The 19,499-nt window shown below is 56.2% G+C and overlaps 1 protein-coding gene across 1 annotated transcript; it reads left to right on the top strand.

Annotated features, from left to right (window-relative positions):
• Nucleotides 1-12,219: 12,219 nt before the first annotated feature.
• On the top strand, nucleotides 12,220-15,353 carry NEUROD2 (neuronal differentiation 2). The gene is made up of 2 exons (XM_010379312.2): nucleotides 12,220-12,412; nucleotides 13,544-15,353. Exon 2 carries the CDS (start codon nucleotides 13,549-13,551, stop codon nucleotides 14,695-14,697), a length of 1,149 nt encoding a protein of 382 aa, XP_010377614.1. The 5' UTR covers nucleotides 12,220-12,412; nucleotides 13,544-13,548; the 3' UTR covers nucleotides 14,698-15,353.
• Nucleotides 15,354-19,499: the final 4,146 nt, after the last annotated feature.

Genomic DNA, 19,499 nt, shown 5'->3' on the forward strand with positions numbered 1-19,499 from the left:
AGAGATTGCCAGGGGAAATGGGTGGGGGGCAGGTAGGAATGCAGGGACAATTTTTTTTTTTTTTTGAGACGGAGTCTTGCTCTTGTCCCCCAAACTGGAGTGCAGTGGCAGCGATCTTGGCTCACTGTAACCTTCGCCTCCCAGGTTCAAGCAATTCTCCTGACTCAGCTTTCCAAGTAGCTGAGATTACAGACGCCCGCCACCACACCCAGCTAATTTTGTAGTTTTAGTAGAGACAGGGTTTCACCATGTTGGCCAGGCTGGTCTCGAACTCTTGACCTCAAGTGATCAGCCTGCCTTGGCCTCCCAAAGTGCTAGGATTACAGGTGTGAGCCACTGCGCCCGGCCTATCAGGGACAACATTTTTAAAACCCAGCCAGGATTCCTGAGTTATGTGGTCCTCATAAGGCTTTATCATTCTGGGCCCTTCTGTTCTCCCCAACCCCTCCACCCCCATCCCCATCCATCTCCCACTACACAGCCAAGGCCCTTTCTTGGCCTGCTTCTGGAAAGGGAAGAAAAGGCTCCATCCCACCACAGCCGCCGGAGCCCCCACCTTTCAAGAAGCAAGTTCTCCCCACCATCTAACCGAAAGCCCTTCCATTTCTCTAGTCAGCAGGGGCTGTCATGACGCCCTCTTGCTCTGCCAGGAGTCAGAGATCCCAGCAGGGACAAAGATGGGGAGGGATCAGAGGGCCTGGGGCACTCTGTTGGACTCTGCCCCTCGCACAGGCCCGGTGTGAGCCTGGCCTTGCTACATCTTCCCTGTGTGTTTCAGAACAGCTTAGTCAATCTCTCTGAGCCTTGTGTTCCACATGGAGATAATTTCAGAACCTACCTTCTGGGTTGTTGCAAGGGTTGGATGGGATACTGCCCATGCAGTTCTTAGCACAGGACATGGATCAGAGCAGGAGCTACAGAAATGGTGGTGGGGAGAGGTGGAGTGCTGGGAAGAACCCGGATGTCAGAGCTGGACTGTCTGGTTCAAACTCCACTCCACTACTCACAGCTGGGTGACCTTGAGCAGGTTGCTTAAACTTCGTGTGCCCCTGTTTCTCCATCCTTAAAACGGAGACTTTAACAGAACTTGTGTCACTGGGGGGTCGTGAGGCACCTAGAGCTTGCTGAACAGTTCTCCCCCTAAATAAATGTTTGCCGAGTTAATAGTCTTGTTAGTTGCTGTCATTATCATCGGCCCCCACTAGAGCACTGACCCTCCTTAGACTGTGCCTCATCCAGGGGCTTGTTGCTGGCAAAAGGTTGGAGGCTGAGCAGAACCAGACTAGAGACCCTGGCATGGGGAATACCAGCTCAGGACAAGCCCACAGTCCCCACCTCCTTAAGGTGCCCACCTCTGGTATCCTCCTACACCCTGGCATGAGCACAACTGGTTCCCTCTGACTCCCCCGGTCAATGGCCCTGCAAAGCAGCCAGCCCCCTCCCTGTGCCCGGGTCCTGACTACCTCCTTGAAATAAAGCAGGGTCCCAAGGGCCCACTCAAGCCCAGGACTACTCTGCCAGGGTGCCAGCTGGTGCCCATGGGGGCGGGGCAGCGGTTTGATCATATGGAAGGGGAAAGCTGGAGGCACCCCCAACCTTGTGGCCCCCATGAGATACAAGAAAAGGCGGGGGCCACCCAGAACATCCTTCTAGCTTCCCTCCCCTTGGGAGAAGAGGGGTGGGAGCTAAGATTGGCCTGTCCTGTGCCTCAGTTTACTCAGCCATCCAGGAGATGGAGTCTTCATTCCTGTCTCCTAGGCTACCTGGGGTCCCAAAGCCTTGGCATTGGCCTCTCACATCTCCTAGACTTCTTTCCTTTCTTAAAGAATCCTAGCTCAGCCTCCTGGTCCCCTCCCACGTTCTCTCCTTAGAAGCCACTTGGGAGGACACTGAGCCCCAGAGCGGGAAGCAGAAGCCACCGCACGCCGGAGACGGCCCCTGCAGAACGTGAGGCCGCATCTCCAAGCCCGTCCAGGGCGCCAGTCCCCGCTGGGGTCACCGGCGATCCCCGCCGCTGCCGCTTCCCGCCGCCACTGGCCCTTTAAGAGACTCTCCGCGCGCTGCCGTCCCGGATCAGCCAGAGAGACCATTAAAATTTTATGCAGAATGAAAATGGGCCAGGTCTCCAGCTTCCTCGCTCCCATCCAATGATTTATTACTCGCAAATACCACAGAACTAATTAGTATAGTAATTAATTAATACGCATTTGCATATTTGCATGTGCAATTAGTGCAGTGGAGTGATTACTGGGAGAATGAGGGGCCCCGATTGTCAGATGTGAGGGGGAAGTGGCCTGGAAAAGAGTTAGTGGGAATGAACTTTGTAGGGAGCGCGATGGCGGGGAGGGAGGGGAGGCGAGCACGGGCGAGGCGGGGGGCACCCAGGCACCTCGCTGGGGCACAGGGCTGCCGCGCCCGGGAGCCTGGGGCAGGACTCCCCTGCGGGCTCAGGACGCAGGTCGGGGGTCGCGACCCTGGCGCCCCCGCCCGGCCCAGCCAGCAGCCCCGCCCCGCCCGCGCCGCGTGGCACGGCTCCAAGCGCGCGCCTGATTGTTATGCATTGTGTTTCTTGTAGCGAGCGGAGCCGGGAGGAATGGGGCTGGCACAAGCTGTTTCCCTGCCACGCGGCGGTGGCACCTTAAAGGGGCAGCGTCCCCTTTCCGCCGCCGCGGCCGGCCCCACCTCCGAGCCGGGGCGACCTGCGCCCCTAAGCCCTGCTCTGGGCCGAGGGGAGGCCGCCCGGGAGGGCGCGCGGTCCCAGGGGGCGCTGGGCACGTGCCGAGGGAGCCCGGCAGGCAGGAAGTCAGGGCTGCGAGCCGGGATTGGGCGGCTGGGGCGCGCCGGGCGCCGTGCCAGGCGCGGGGCGGGGGTGGCGAGGAAAGAACCGGGAGCAAGCCAGGAGAAGGACAAGGGGGAGAAGGAGCGAGTGGCGGGGGCCCACCGGGCGCCAGGTGCTTGCTCCTAGGACGCCGCTGCTCCTCCTCGCAAAGATTTTGTGAGGCAAGCCTCCTTATTCCCATTTTACAGACGGGAGGGCAGACGGGGGCGGGGGCTGCAGGCAACTGGTGAGCAAGTTGTGAAGCTGGCGCTCCTAAAGCTGGATCGTCCATCCCCAAATGTTCAACGCGGTGCCAAAGGCCAGCGGCGGGAGCGCCATCAGGGGACATCAGGGAGGACTTCCTGGTGGAGGTAGCACCTCGCTGAGTCTGCAAGGGCTAGGAGGGCGTCTTCTGAAGAAGCTGAGGGAAATGGCACACAGGGTGGAAAAACTCCATGTTTAATGTGACTGCTCCCTCTCTGTGTTTAGAAGCAGCCTCCACCCACCTACCCACCCATGAGCAGAACTTGATAGATCCAGGCCAGGGCATAGCTCCTGTGACTTGGGGACCTGGCCAGAGGGCAAACCCTGGGCACAAGTCCTTCCCAGGGTACCCTCCTTTCCCTTTCCATTGTGGGGTCTGCTGGTCCTACGGTGTGGAGACCACAGCTGTTTCGGAGAAAGGGACACACTTCATAATAGTGAGTAAGAGCATGAACCCTGGAGTCAAGCCAAACTTGGTTCGAATCCCAGCTCAGCCACTTTCTAGCTATGTGACCCTGACACATCAGCCTTGACGGCAACCTCTCTGCGCTTCAGCATGCTGATCTTTAAGTGGTGGTTGTAGGAATCCCTCCCACAGATGTCTTGTCAAGAATACAATAAGATTCCTGTGAAGGCCAGTGCCTGGCACAGATAGCACTCACCATTGTCATTATTACATTGTTAAGTATGTTATCACACAGTGCTGAGGCTCTGGGAACGGGAGGACTTCAAAGTGGCAACAGGGTCCTGGTTTCCTGTCCACGATCTGCCACTCACTTATTGTGTGACACCAGGCAGGTTGCTTCCCTTCTCTGTGGCTTCTACATCTGTAAAATGGGGAGTGGGTCCATGAGACCCTACCTCTCTAGACTATTCCCTTCCCTCCCTGTGGACTCCAATTAAAAAGTCAGGCAGGGCACGGAGGTGTGGGCCTGTAGTCCCAGCTACTTGGGAGGCTCAGGTGGGAAGATTGCTTGAAGCCAGGTATTTGAGTCCAGCCTGGGCAACATAGCAACACTCCTGTCTCTAAAAAAAAAAAAAAAAAATGACTGGGCATGGTGACTCACACCTGTAATCCCAGCACTTTGGTAGGCCAAAGTGGGTGGATTGCTTGAGGTCAGGAGTTCGAGACCTGCCTCACTGGGCGTGGTGGCGTGCGCCTGTAGTCCTAGTTACTCAGGAGGCTGAGGCAGAAGAATTGCTTGAACCGGGAGACAGAGGTTGCAGTGAGCTGGGATCGCACCATTGCACTCCAGCCTGGGCGACAGAGCAAGACTCCGTCTCAAAAAAAGAAAAAAGGAAGGAAGGAAGGGAGGGAAGGAGGGAGGGAGGGAGGGAGGAAGGAAGGAAGGAAGGAAGGAAGGAAGGAAGGAAGGAAGGAAGGAAGGAAGGAAGGAAGGAAGGAAGGAAGGAAGGAAAGAAGGAAGGAATCTCCACCCTTTATGCCAGGCAGTCCTTCCCAGGTCCACTCCTGGGGCTGACTCAAGAGATCTCTGGTTAAATTGTGACCTCCTAGCCTGACCATGTCCTGCACATACACCATACATTCTGCCCCAGTGACCCTTTGGGGCTGTCCTCCCGAGCACCAGCACCACCACTAAGGTGTGGGTCATCCATGCCTACTGTCAGGCCCATATGTCCCCTGCACCCATGGGCTCAAGGGACATTTCAGAGAATAGTCCAGCACCAAGCCCCTAAAATTCCCCAGCCCAGATCCCTGGCTCTGATTTCCAGGGGCAGAAACTGGAAAATACCCAGGTCACAGGGAAGATCACAACAGTGCCCGCCCTAAGGAAAGAGAGCCCAGGATGCAGCCTGGTCCTGCGCTCTCCCCACTGCCCTGTGCTGCAGCATCAGGAAGGAGTTCCCCATCCCCCATCCACCAGCACTTGGCCACCCAAGAGCGCACTTCCTAACCTGCCATCCTTTTGTTCCTGCCATCAGTGCTGAACTGCAGGTGACCAGGTGAACTGTGGCACTAGTCCCATTTTACAGATGAGGAAGCAGGGGGTTACATGATCTGACCAAGGTCACGGCTGCTAACTCTGGTCCAGTTGCCACCTTGAGCTCCCTGTTCGTCTGCATTCCTGTGTGGACTCTGGGAGTGAGTTTGGGAGGGGCTGGAGCAAGACATATCAACTTCTCCATGGAAAACTCACAAGAGAAGCAGAACAAAGATATGGTGATGAAGAGAGCTGCAGGAACGAAATAAAAAAAAATAACATTGGGCCAGGTGCAGGGCTCACGCCTGTAATCCCAACACTTTGGGAGGCCAAGGTGGGCAGAGGAGGTCTTGAGGTCAGGAGTTCAAGACCAGGCTGGCCAACATGATGAAACCCCATCTCTACTAAAAATACAAAAGTTAGACCAGGCGCGGTGGCTTACGCCTGTAATCCCAGTTACTCAGGAGGCTGAGGTGGGAAGATTGTTGAGCCCAGGAGGTGGAGGCTGCAGTGAGCTGAGATTGTGCCACTGCACTCCAGCCTAGGTGACAGAACGAGACCCTGTCTCAAAAATAAATAAATAAATAAATATAAAAGAAAAAATAAAGGAAAAAAATAACGCTGATCAGAGGCTTGAGGCAAAATCAGCCACCTCTGGACAGAGCTGTTAGCTCATCTGAAGCTTATTAGCACGCCCATTTTACAAAGGGGAAAACTGACATTCCATGTCAGTTCTGGTATTGGTGGGGAAGCTGAAGAGAAAAGAGGGAAGATTTCGAGGAGCGACTTCCTGTGGGTAGAGGTCCTGTGCTGGCTGCAGCCTTACATGTTGGGGGCAGAAGAACCGACACCACCACCCTCCCAACAGAGGCAGAACAGGTCTTGGTGCCACAGCTATATATTGAGGATATTCTGTGTGCCAGGCCCTGGGTCCACTTCCTGCCTTCATGAAATATGCTGCCCAGAGTGGCTTCCTGGAGGAGGTGACGCTTAGGCTTAAGGAGTGAGGAAGCTGGACTGGACACCTCAGGAAGAGAGAACAGCCTGAACAAAGGTTCCTAGGCATGAGACTTGTAAAATCAGAAATAGTTGGAGCTGCTGAGGGCACAGATAAAAGCAGCAGCTAAATCAGGGGTGTCCCTAAAGAGCATGGCCTCATCTTAGGGGCACTGGGGAGCCATGGAAGGTGCCAGAATAGGCAAATACCATGTTTGGATTTGCATTTTGGGTAGGATGTGCAGGGTGGGTAGCCTTGGTCCAGTGAGGGAAGCCAGAGAAGCAAGGGCCCTTAAGAAGTCACGGCCAACTTCCCGGAAGAGGAGGGACTGGGTCAGGCCCATAAGACAGAAGGGTTCTGAGATACTGGGGAGCAGCATCAGCAGAGATGCAGCAGCGGGAGCGGGACGCAGCTGTATCCCTGGACCTCATCTCGCCTCAGAGTGCCCCATGCAGAGCAAGAGTAGGGTGGGGTAAGAAGGAGGGGACTCTGAGCCTGCTGAAAGGTGAAGGTGTGGAGACCAAGCAGAAAGTCCACAGCAGGGCAGGCCCTGTGGCCTCAGCATCAGGGCCTGGTACCAGGAAGCAAGTCTGGCAGTCCCAGGCTCAGCCTCCTTGCCCTTCTTTGGGGGAAATCTGTGACCTCCCCCATCCCAAGTCCACCTCTCCAGACTGCAATTTGTGCAAAAGGCAAGGGAAGGGGCTGAGGACTCTGGGCTTGACCGGGACCCTCAGCTTTTCTGCTTTACGAGGGTCTCAGGAGAAAGGTCCCAGGACCCAAACTCTCTGACCCAGATGGGCATTAATGCAACAAGCATGTATGAAGTACGAACTCAGTGAGAGCTGTGTGTGTGGCACCAGGCAGGTTGAATCAGCCCCAGGAGTGAATCTGGGAAGGACTGCCTGGCATAAAGGGTGGAGACTCCTGGCATTTGTATTTATTTTATTTTAGAGACGGGAGTCTCACTATGTTGCCCAGTATGAAGCCTGAGACTAAAGAGATACAGAACAAGTCATCACCAGGGTCCAGGCAAGGAGACAGATGGGTAAATGGATCCTTCTAACAAAGGGTGGTAAGCTACCCTGCCCGGGGAGGTCAGGGAAGGCTTCCAGGAGGAGGTGTCCAGGAAGCATCTTAGTGAGAAATGAGAATGCATTTGACCAAAGGGAAACTCAGGGACCAGTGCCCATGAGGGAAAGAGCTCTTCTCAGAAAAACAGGGCTTAGAGGCCAGAAGTCAAAGGTTACTGGAGCAAAGGTCATGCCACCTTTAGAGCAAGGAAACAATCCAGAGGGGGGTGGCTTTGGTGCAGGAGTGGCAGGTCTCCTCAATCCATCCTTTGTCCCTGATTGGGGGTGCGACAGGGGGACAAGGATGCAACAGAGGTCTGACCTCTGTCTGTCAGCGTCAGGCTGGTCCTACCTATCTTTGGGTGGGGTCTAGGCCCACACCCAAAAGGAGCAGGCAGAGGAAGTTGAAGAGAATCCTGGTGGTGAGTGGAGGTCAGGACAGGAGGTCAGCACGGAGGAGGGGGCTACACCTCACTGGCCCTGCCCTCCCCTCCCCCATGGCACCACAAGGCACGCAGCCGCATATCACCCGTGCCAGCCCTCACCTCCCGGCAACGTCGCCGCATTCTCAGCCACGCCATCTGGCGTGCCCGCCGCTCCCCGGCATACTGCGGCGGGCGGGGAGGAGGGGGCAGTGGGGCAGGTGCCCACCCCAGAGCCAGGAAGAAGCTGCAGGTCCCCCTCCCCCAGCATCCTTTGGACTTGATGTGGGGCAGGGGCTGGGGAGGGAGGTGGCAGGTGCTCTGATGCTTCAGGAGGAATCTTCGAGCATCTTGAACTGCTGGAACACTGCTGGGCAATGCCAGCCTGTCCCCTCCCTTTCCCCTTCCCCCCACAGCACAGCTAATGGCAGGAACACAGGCCCCTCAATGATCTCCAAATTCCTGCCCTTCCCCTCAAATCTGAGGAGGGGAGTGAGAAGACAGGCAGCCCCCTCCCTTCCCGCGCTCCCCAGCTCGCTGGATTCTCACCTGCCGGCCCCACTCAACCCAGAGAGGCCCCAGGAGGTAGATAAATGTGTGGCTGAGGCCAGGGACTGGACACCTGGGTTTGATCCACCTGCCGCCGCCCTCCCTGCCTGGAGCTTTGGTGGGAAATCAAGTGTCCTTCAGCACATTTGCCCCCACCAATCTCATTCGGGGGGTGGTGACCACCAATCTTATTCGGGGGGTGGTGACTGGCTAGCTGTCCCTCCGGGTGTCAGAATGGAGTGGAGCAGTTAAAGATTTATGTATGTATTTTGGTGGAGCAGAGGGTATAACAAGAGCAGTTTCTGGAACACTCTTCTTGTGCCCTGAGCAAGAGTCCCCCAGACTCCTCAGAGGTGACCTCCCACCTCCCTGACACATACACTCTGCCCCCCTCACCCCTGCCCCCAGGACCTGAGCCTGTACAAAATGGCCGCTACCCCTCTGAGGCAGCCATTTTAGGTGCCCAGACTGTGGCCTCCCTTGGGATGGGGCTATGTCTCCATGGGAACCTCAGGCCCCCCAGCTCCCAGCTTCTTCCAAGAGGAGTGGGCAGCAGCAATGGGGGCCTTCCAGGCCTGGCTGAGGTGCCCATCACTCCCTTTTTTCTCTCAGAGACCTGGAGGGGACCAGGCCCCTCACCAACTCCCTTCCCCCAATGCCAGGGGGAGGAACAGATGGCATCTCTGGGTGTCCTTCTCCTTCCGTCTCCTTCCTTCCATTTCTGGCTCTTTCTGTCTCTCCGTCACTGCATCTCTGCATCTCTGGTGCACAGAGAGATGCGCGTATGTCCCTGCGTGTTCATGCTTGCTCGTGTGTATGTGAACACACGTGTTGTGCCTCTTTCAAGCCCATGTCTGAAGCAGGCCCATCCCACACCTCCCTCTGTTCCAATTTTCCCCTGGTTTTTATTGTATCTTCTAAAAAAAAGTTGAAATGTGTCGAGTGAGAAAAACTTGTTCCATTTTTCTGAAGGAAGAAAAGACAGAGGCAGGAGACAGAACGAAAGGGATGAAGTCCTCAGGTGCACAGCCCCAACCTCAGGCCTCCTTCTCCGGGTGACTGAGGGGAGCTTCTCAGATCCAGAGGGTTGAGGTCATTCCTGACAGCTGGCTGGAAGGGTGACAGGAACCCCCCACCCAAGGGCTCCCCTATCCTGAACAAGTTTTTGCCTCCTGCCTGGAGGGGCCTGTGAGACCCCTGGTGGGTTTAACCCAGCCCTCAGTGTCCAAGGGAGAAGGCAAGAAGGCACAACTTTCTCCCCCAAGGAAGCATTTGTTCACTTATTCATCCATTCACTTGCCCATCAATTCAACAAAAATTCAGTTTCTATATAGAGCAAGCATTCTGAATGTGTGTGGGGAGGGGTATGGGCAAAAAAATTAACACTGTAAGCATAATATTGTAAAGGTGTTTTAATTAAGAGTTGGCATTTATTGGAGGCTCATTCGTGGCATGGATTATCCCATTTAGTATTAACAACAGCCCTATGAGGGTGTAGCATAATTTGTCCCATTTTACAGATGAGGAAATCAAGACCAAGACATGTTATATAACTTGCTCAAAGCATTCAGCATTTTTTTTTATTTTATTTTATTTTATTTTTTTTGAGACAAGGTCTAGCTCTATCACCCAGGCTGCAGTGCAGCGGCATGATCACAGCTCTCTTCAGCCTCTGCCTCCTGGTCTCAAGTGATCCTCTCACCTCAGCCTCCGGAGTAGCTGGGACTACAGGCATGCACCGCCATGCCTGGCTAATTTTTGTATTTTAGGCAGTGGCAGAGTTTCACCATGTTGCCCAGGCTGGTCTCAAACTCATGAGCTGAAGGGATCTGCTGGCCTTAGCCTCCCAAACTGTTGGTATTACAGGTGTGAGCCACCGTGCTGGGCCCAGCATTTTTTTTTAAGTTGGTAATGGAGTTGGCCAGGAATCAGAAGCCCAGAGCATGGGCATGTAATCGAAATACCACAGAGCCAGGAGACTCCAGGAAAAAGGCTGCTAGTCAGAATTGAGGACCCTGCCTCAGTAAAGGGATTGCAAAGCCTTCGAGGCTGTGCCCAGACTTGGTGGGGGCTGGCCAGCACTCCTGAGTCTCTGGCCTACCCGAGGCCCATCCTTTGGCCTCTTTCTCTGCCATGCCCAGAATCCCCCCACCCCAACTATCTGCCATAGATGAGATTCCCCTTGCAGACCCAGGCCCCGTGAATGAAGGGAACCATGGTAGGCTTATTTTTAGAAACCACTAAGGCAGATTGTGGGCTTATAAGTGGAGCACTGGCCTGTGGGTCAAGTGCCTGAGTTCTAGGCCCAGTTCTGTGTTTCCCCTCTGTGTTCCTAGGCAGGTCTGTTTCCCTCCATGGGCCTCTGTGAGAAGAGGAGTTGGAGAGGTACATTCTCAGGCTACTTCCAACTCCCAGCCAAGTGACTCAGGCAGCACCAAGAGTCTCAGGCAGCACTAGCACCCCTATCTCCAAGGCCTCCTGATGTGTATCTCTATTTAGAACTTAATCCAGCCTACCCAACATCAGATCAGTGTCTTACCAAGGTCCCTGGGGAGCCTCCTAGAGGGAGAGAGCCTGCCCACCCAGACTGAGGGTAAAGACCTCCCCATGCTCATTTTTGTACCACCACAGTGCTTGGCACATGGTGGACATCAACATGTGTGTGCTGAAAGTATAATTGAAGTTGTGTGCATATGTCAACCAGAGTGCCTGGAGGGGCATGAAATGTGGGTCTAAAACACACAAATGCCCGAAATGGGGTGTGGACAAGGGTCTGTCTACACCAGGCTGTGATGCTGCTCACATACATGTGTCTATCTGAGTAGCGGTGTGTTCTCTATTTTTCCACACTACAGGGTGAGGAACAGGTATGTGTGTGCATGTGTATGCATGCATGTGTGTGTGTATGTGTGTGTGCATGAGAGTGTGTGTGTGTGTATCCAAAGCCACCTCTTCAACCTGTGCCATTTGTATCTGCGTCTGGCCCAGTGAGAGGGTTGAAAGGTGAGCCACAAGATAAAACAGCAATTTCTACCTTCCTTATCAAGACACCTGTCTGACCTACCTCCCCTTGGCCACTCTTGGGATTACTGGGGTTGGCTTCAGTATTTTCAGATTATTCACAAGGGGAGGAGAATGCTTGAGTCTCATCCAGGAACTTAGGCAGTTCTCAGCACTGCCTGTTCTTCCTCCCTCAAATAACCAAGTCTGAAGGCCAAGAGAGAAAGCCGCTGGTGGACTGGTCACCTGTCTGACAGTGGGAGGTGGAGAGTGAGAGGTTTCTAGGTTAGGAATCCAGACTTAGACCCTCCCCTCCACCCCCAGATGGGTGGTGCACAGGCTCATCTCACAGCCCCTCCCCACCTCCACCCTAACATGGATACGCCCCCAACAACCAAAGAAAGATCTCCCATCGGCTGACTCCACAGATACACACATGTCCCCACAGACACACACACGCCCATGCAGAGGCACAGACATCCAGGCACATCTTTCCCTTTCTCTGTCTTTCCCTTGGTTTGAATTTCGTTTAGCCACATATGTTGTGTGTGCGTGAGGGCGGATGGGGGAGGGGCAGACAGGGATGAGGGATGGCATGGTGCCAATATCTACCTATGGGGCTCGGGCCAGGGGCGCCCCTTACAGCCATCCTGGGAGGGGGCCTCAGCTGTCCCTTTGTGGCCAAGGGGACCCTCCTGGGGAGTGGGGGCAAGCACAGAGGTCCCCTCTCCCCAGCCCAGGGTCTGGTTCCTGACCCACCTTGGGGGCCTGCAGGGGAGGAAATGGACAGAGCGGGACCCTGAGGGAGGATAGAATTGGCTACCACGAGTCCCCAGTGTCCAGCCTTGCCACCCCATTGTTCCCATGTGGGGGACTCTATATCCAGGGGGGCAACTCCTCCCACCTTCCTCTCAATCCCTGCTTTCCCTGCGTTGGGCGGGGAGGGGAGGGCAGCAGAAATATTTATTTATTTCCTTTATTTATTTAATTTTTTTTTTTTTTTTGGAGTAGAGAGTGACAGATGGCGGCGGGTCCCGGGGGAGCCGGCTCTCCCCCAGTGCAGACGCATGCCAATCACCGTCTCTCATGTGATAGCTGCTGCCCGTGACGTGCCAAGCCCATATGGCCTGGCATAGAGGCTGGTACCCCGCCTGGTAGAGATGCCACACTCGCTCCGCGGTTCGCATGGCGCTCTGAAGACGCCGGCGCCCGCCGCCTTGAGGAGCCGCTGCCCCCGCTCCCTGAAGATGGGGGAACAATGAAATAAGCGAGAAGATCCCGCTTCTCCCCCCTCTCTCTCTTGCCCCCTCCCCCCCTCCCCTCCCCTCTCCCCTTGACTCCTCTCCGAGGTAAGTTGTCCGAAAGGGAGCTAGATCTGACCCGCCGGTTGGGAGGGGGGGCGGCAGCTTCGGCCGAAAGGAGGAGGTTCCTCAAATACCTCCTTCCTGGGCTGATGCCCCCCTCATCGGGTGGGCATCGGAGGCGCCCCAGATTCTCTCTCCCTTAGGGGCTGCAGCCCAGGGGGCTGCAGAGGAGGTGTCTCTGCCTGCGATGGGCTCGGTGGGGGGTGGGGGGGGAAGGCAGGATCACGGAGGGGGAGATGCGAAGAGGCCGAGACGGAGGACCCCTCCATGGTTGTCCCAAAAAACCTGCGACCTTTCCCCACCACCAAAAAAAGGGAAGCAAACAAACAAATTTGGATTTTTCCCCATCAATCCCCAAATACAACGAGATCTGAAGAGCCGTGTGGGAGGGAGGCAGCTTGAAGGGGGAAGGGGGTCCCTGACCGTAGGGGGGACGGACTGGGCTCGTTTCTCTCAGTCTCCTCCCCATGCCCTGCTGCTTCAGTCCTCACCGCCCAGAGCCGGCTCCGGGAGCTGGGGACGCATCCGCTAGAGGAGACGATCCTCCCGCCTCTGGAATTGGGGGTGCGGGGGTGGGGGCCAAGCAAGGGGCGGCGCGCAGCCAAGTTGCAAATTGGATTAGGGAGCGTGGGGGTGAGAGCCACTGGAAGGATAAGGGAGCTGGGCCGAGGGCCCCGGGCCGCGAGAGCGCTGAGCGGGGCAGCTGTCCCCACCGGCGGCCGACCAGCCTCTCTCCACTGCCAGGAGAGAACAGGCTTTCAGGGCGAGTGCGCCGCCTCCCCTGGCAAAGATATCTGGTCCCTAAAACCCCCACCCGGTCTCCGCCCTGACCCTGAGAAGAAGCAGGCGCGGGGAGCAGCCCCCGATTCAAGCGAGGGGCGGAGCCGGGGCCCAGAGCCGGGGAGAGGGCCTGGGCCGAGATCCCAGGCCGGCAGCCGGGTAGGGCTGGGCCGGCTCTGGGCGGGGCAGGCGGCGGAGGTGGGCATCCAGGGTAGCCTAGGCAGGAGCCTGCACGAGACTCGGGGGTGGAGGTGGGTTGTGAGTGACGTCGTGACCCCAGCGTGCCCCTCACTTTGTGCTGTCTGTCTCCCCTTCCCGCCCACGGGGCGCCCTCAGGCACCATGCTGACCCGCCTGTTCAGCGAGCCCGGCCTTCTCTCGGACGTGCCCAAGTTCGCCAGCTGGGGCGACGGCGAAGACGACGAGCCGAGGAGCGACAAGGGCGAAGCGCCGCCACCGCCACCGCCTGCGCCCGGGCCGGGGGCTCCGGGGCCAGCCCGGGCGGCCAAGCCAGTTCCTCTCCGTGGAGAAGAGGGGCCGGAGGCCACGTTGGCCGAGGTCAAGGAGGAAGGCGAGCTGGGGGGCGAGGAGGAGGAGGAAGAGGAGGAGGAAGAAGGACTGGACGAGGCGGAGGGCGAGCGGCCCAAGAAGCGCGGACCCAAGAAGCGCAAGATGACCAAGGCGCGCTTGGAGCGCTCCAAGCTTCGGCGACAGAAGGCGAACGCGCGGGAGCGCAACCGCATGCACGACCTGAACGCAGCCCTGGACAACCTGCGCAAGGTGGTGCCCTGCTACTCCAAGACGCAGAAGTTGTCCAAGATCGAGACGCTGCGCCTAGCCAAGAACTACATCTGGGCGCTCTCGGAGATCCTGCGCTCCGGCAAGCGGCCAGACCTAGTGTCCTACGTGCAGACTCTGTGCAAGGGTCTGTCGCAGCCCACCACCAATCTGGTGGCCGGCTGTCTGCAGCTCAACTCGCGCAACTTCCTCACGGAGCAAGGCGCCGACGGTGCCGGCCGCTTCCACGGCTCGGGCGGCCCGTTCGCCATGCACCCCTACCCGTACCCGTGCTCGCGCCTGGCGGGCGCACAGTGCCAGGCGGCCGGCGGCCTGGGCGGCGGCGCGGCGCACGCCCTGCGGACCCACGGCTACTGCGCCGCCTACGAGACGCTGTATGCTGCGGCAGGCGGTGGCGGCGCGAGCCCGGACTACAACAGCTCCGAGTACGAGGGCCCGCTCAGCCCCCCGCTCTGTCTCAATGGCAACTTCTCGCTCAAGCAGGACTCCTCGCCCGACCACGAGAAAAGCTACCACTACTCTATGCACTACTCGGCGCTGCCTGGCTCGCGGCCCACGGGTCACGGGCTAGTCTTCGGCTCGTCGGCTGTGCGCGGGGGCGTCCACTCGGAGAATCTCTTGTCTTACGATATGCACCTTCACCACGACCGGGGCCCCATGTACGAGGAGCTCAATGCGTTTTTTCATAACTGAGACTTCGCGCCGGCTCCTTTCTTTTTCTTTTGCCTTTGCCCTCCCCCCTGTCCCCAGCCCCCAGAGCGCAGGGACACCCCCACCGACCCCAGCGCCGGGCGCGGGGAGCGGGCCACCGGTCCTGCCGCTCTCCTGGGGCAGCGCAGTCCTGTTACCTGTGGGTGGCCCGTCCCAGGGGCCTCGCTTCCCCCAGGGGACTCGCCTTCTCTCTCCCCAAGGGGTTCCCTCCTCCTCTCCCCCAAGGAGTGCTTCTCCAGGGACCAGTCTCCGGGCGCTCCCTGGAGACACCCCTCCCCCATTCCCAATATCTTCGCTGAGGTTTCCTCCTCCCCCTCCTCCCTGCAGGCCCAAGGCGTTGGTAAGGGGGCAGCTGAGCAATGGAACGCGTTTTACCCTCTCATTATTATTTTAAAAACAGACACCCAGCTGCCGAGGCAAAAAGGAGCCAGGCGCTCCCTCTTTCTTGAAGAGGGTAGAAGTCAGGGTGCCGGAGCCCGGGCCTGGAACGCCCTCACCCCCAACCTCCAGTCTCCGCGTTTTGCGATTTTAATTTTGGCGGGAGGGGAAGCGGATTGAGAGGAGAGAGAGGCCAAGAAAATTTGTAACTAGAATCCGTTTTTCCCTTTTCCTTTTTTTAAACAAACAAACATACAAAAGAAAAAAAAAAAAAAAAGCTAAGAGGCGACGGAAGCCGAACGCAGAGTCCGGATCGGAGAGAAAACGCAGTAAGGACTTTTAGAAGCAATAAAAGGCAAAAAAAACAAAAAACAAAAAAAACAAACAAAAAAACCCACTACTACCAATAATCAAAGACACAAATATCTATGCAAGGAGGCTCCACTGAGCCTCGCGGCCCGGCCCGGCCCCGGGATGCCCCGCCCGGCCAGCGGGCCGCCCCGCCCGAGCGCGGATCTGTGCACTTTGGTGAAGTGGGGGCCCGCGCCGCCCCCTCCCCCTCCCCAGGTTCTTACAATCAGTGACTCGGAGATTTGGGGCCCCAGTGCCACTGCCCTCCCCCGCCCCGTCCCCGTTGTGCGTCATGCTGTTTTTTAAAAACCTGTTTCCAAATTTGTATGGAATGGCAAACTGTTGGGGGGTCGGTTTAGGGAGGGAGGGTTTGCATGAAAGACACACGCACACCACACCGCACGCACAAACAGGCCCGGCGCCGACGTCCGGGGGGGCAGAAGGAGGTGAGCTCGCCGGCTCCTCCTCCCCGCGGGCACTTCTGTCCCCTCCTGGGGTGAGGGGTGGGGATGGAGACCTGGGGGCAGCCCCACCCCTGCCCGGACTGTGCCTCGGTGGGTGCCAGGTGCAGGGCGATTTCCGGTGTCTGGAGAGAGTATTTTTTGGTCCAAGGAGTCCTCTGGCTTTAGCTGGTGGGTGGGCGGGGAGAGGTCTGAGGGCTCCTGCTGGAGGTTCCCCCAAAAAGGGGCAAAAGGAGACCTTCTCCCCACCGGAGGCAGGGGATCAGGCATCCAAATACACGATGCAAAAATGCAAACCTACAGGCGACACACCCACACACTCACCCACACACACGCAATTTTACCTTCCTCTTGTAGCGAAGATGAAACTCCCGTCGGACACCCGAAGTGCATTGCGTGTTTCTGTTCAGTTTAATGACGATTAATAAATATTTATGTAAATGAGATGCAAAGCCGGACCGGTTTCTCACGGTGGCCTCATTTCATTGAGAGGGGAGAGAAGATTTGAGCTGGGGCTGGGGTCATGAAGGCAGAGTGTCAAGTGACTGTGTAGAGGCCAAAGAGAGGGACCCTGGACATTCTTGGGTAGGATTCCCGCCCTAACCACCCCCCCATACACCCACTGGGCTATACTAGCTACCCCTCCCGGACCCAACCCAGGCTCGCACCTTCCCAGCACTAAAGCACTGACATCCTTACACTTCTTCAGTCCCGGACATGCACAGGCACCTCCCTTGAAAACAAAATACCTTTTCATCACTGAAAAATGATCAAGTTGGAAACAGCCGGTCATTTTACAACTCTCTGCCCACTGTTGCAAAAAGCAAGTGGGCAGAGACAAAGAGACAACAATTTAAACCGGACAGGGGTATTTTTAAACAAACAAACAAAAAATTATAAGGTCATGAAGATGAAATATTAATGCGGGAGGCCCCTTTTTCATCTTAAAGTTGTGTTTGGGTGGACTCAGGGGAATCAGCCATTTTGGTCTCAGGAATGTTGACATTTTTAGGGGTGTCGACAAGGTTGGAGGAACACCTCCAGAGGTCTGTGAGGTGGCTGAGTCTGGGTGCCCACCCAGTAGAGAGGAACCTAACCATGTTCTCCCCTGGGACAGGGCAGCAGGTACCCACCCCATTCAAATCTGGGCTGATTTCTTCCTGCCTGGTACAGTTCTGAACAGAGGGAACCCTAAGGGCTTAGAAGGGAGGAAAGGCACTGGATGAGTATCTCCTGCTCAGATAACGTGGCCTCACAATTCTTTTTTCTCTGAACCTCAGAGGCAGGGGCAGCTCTTAACTGACTTCCCTGAAAGAGCCCCTCCTGCTCGCCCTGCTCAGCACTCAGTGCACACTGTAGTCCTAGAATATTTTAAGAAGGTTCTGAGCCCCAAAGACTCCCATCCTAAAGCCTGAACATATTTAGGAGTCCCCCAAGGAGGCTGTTTCTGATGCTGCTCGTTTAAATTATTTCTCCAAACACTGTGGCTCGTTTTAGGGCTGAAATGGGGTTTGTAGTGTTGGGGTTGAGGATTAAGGTAAAGCGTGCAAAGGCTTTTAAAGATTGGGTCCAAGAACCCAAAATAGTATCTCCCTGACAAGCAGGAAAGGGAAAGGTTGTTGAAGAAGGAAGTCCTACATGTCAAAGGGTGGATCGAATTATATATACATTGCATCCCCTAAATGTCTGTCCTCAAACCCCTTCTGTCCCCCAGTAGAAAGGATACCTTCCCGGTGGTCAGGAAGGCAGTCAGCAGAGGCGCCAAGGCCAGGAGCTGTTCACTCTGCGGTGCTGACCCTCGTCCAGTATCTTTCCTTCTGGCTGCAGAGGGAGGTCTATGTGCCTGACCCAGGGGAACATGGAGCAGGAGGCCCTTTCCAATGCTGCGCCGGAATTCTCCAGCAGTTTTCAGAACATTTTTACCAGCATTCTTTTAAAATTTCACTGCCTTCTCTGGAATTCTCCCGACATCGCCTCTCTAGAGTGAGATCACAGACTAGGGCCTTCATCCCCCATATGTGTCCCTGTCTTCAGCATCTTATAAACCTCTGAATCACTCTTATTCATGGAAGAAAGGAGTTGGCCCATCTTCCTTCCCCCTCACTTATTGCAGGGAGTGTGGAGCAAGGCGCATATCCCAGATCCTAACCTGCAAAAGTCTGATCTGCACTCATGGCATAGGGCAAGGCCTGGCAGGGGCAACTGCAGAGAAAAGGAACTTGGCACTTATGCCAAGGCCTGATTCTTATCCTGCCCTGGGAACAAGGTTAATTGGGCTTCTCCCCTACTCAGCCAGTTTCCTAGAACCTGCTCAGAAGTCCAGAGCTGGGCGGGATTGGGGTCTGAAGCAAAGGACCCCTCCATGTGGCTCCCCTGGCCAGACCACAGACTTCTTTCTATGCATTGTTCTTCAGCTACCCTACATGGCTCAATTCTATTTTGAAGCAGGATTCTAGCCCTTTTAGAAAGATGCTGATGACTCTTGGGCCTCTGTGACTGTGATCACATTGGGTGGGGGTGCACGGGGCCCTTTTGGGACAGAAATCCCCCTGAGTGACTCCGCTTCTGGTGAATCCCGGCATCCACACCAGTCGCCACTTTCCCGATTCCTGACCCTTCCCCCCACATTCCCTGCACTCTGGCTGGCTCTCGCCTCTCATCACCCTCCTCCCCAGTGCTCAATTTCCCTGGCGAGATGGTGTGATGAGCAGGAGAAGAAGATGTGCGCGGACATGCGGCCCCAAACGTCCCCTTGCAGGTCTCTTTCTCTTGCTTGCTTTCCCGCCTGTGCACACACACCCAGAGATGCTCCAAGAACAGAAGCAGGGGAGGGTCCAACATAGTGCCCGGCCTGGGGAGAAGGCACAGATAGGATGCCCTTCTTGCCCTAGCCTCAGCGTCAGGATCTCCAAGCGCCCACCAGCCGGCTCAGTTCAACCCCTGGGCCGCTGAACTCCATGACTGGATCCAAGTTCAATCAGGAGGACTTCTTCCTCTTGATTTTCCAGCCCCCATTCTAAGTCCAGCATTTGGAAGATGACAGAGAAAAAGAGGTATCTCCGAGTCCAGGCCATTTGCCCATCTGGCAAGAAAGGGAAGGAAAGTAGTTACTCCCTGTCCCTTCACTGTTAAGCTCCATTCCTATCCCTTCACCGTTGAGCTCCGTTCCAGCCATGACTCAGACAGGGAGCCATGGACTCCCAGTAAACCCCCAGCCCTGATTTTGTGACTCGGGGAAACAGCCCGATAAATCACTGGGGGACACCGACCCCCATGAGGGTCAGTGGCAGGAAAACCCTGACACTGTGGAGGCTCCACGGAGCTCTGACTGCTTCTCTTTTTCCCTTTCATGGCAAAGTCCACAAGCTGATGGACACAAGAATTTCTGGGCAGAGGTCAGAGATTTCGTTCTCTCTTGGGCAACCTTGCTTCCTCCTCTTCCCCAGAATCACTGCCAGGAAGTCACCTGCTCTGAGGGGAGCCATTGATTTGAGGGGGGATTGAGACTAAGGTATGGTTCTAGATTCTACAGTTTAGTCCTTAAGGAAGCTGGGGAGAAAGAGAAAGCAGAAACCAGGACTGAGCAGCTTTGGC

This window comes from Rhinopithecus roxellana, chromosome 19 (assembly GCF_007565055.1).
Source record: "Rhinopithecus roxellana isolate Shanxi Qingling chromosome 19, ASM756505v1, whole genome shotgun sequence".
NCBI classification, from domain to species: Eukaryota; Metazoa; Chordata; class Mammalia; order Primates; family Cercopithecidae; genus Rhinopithecus; species Rhinopithecus roxellana.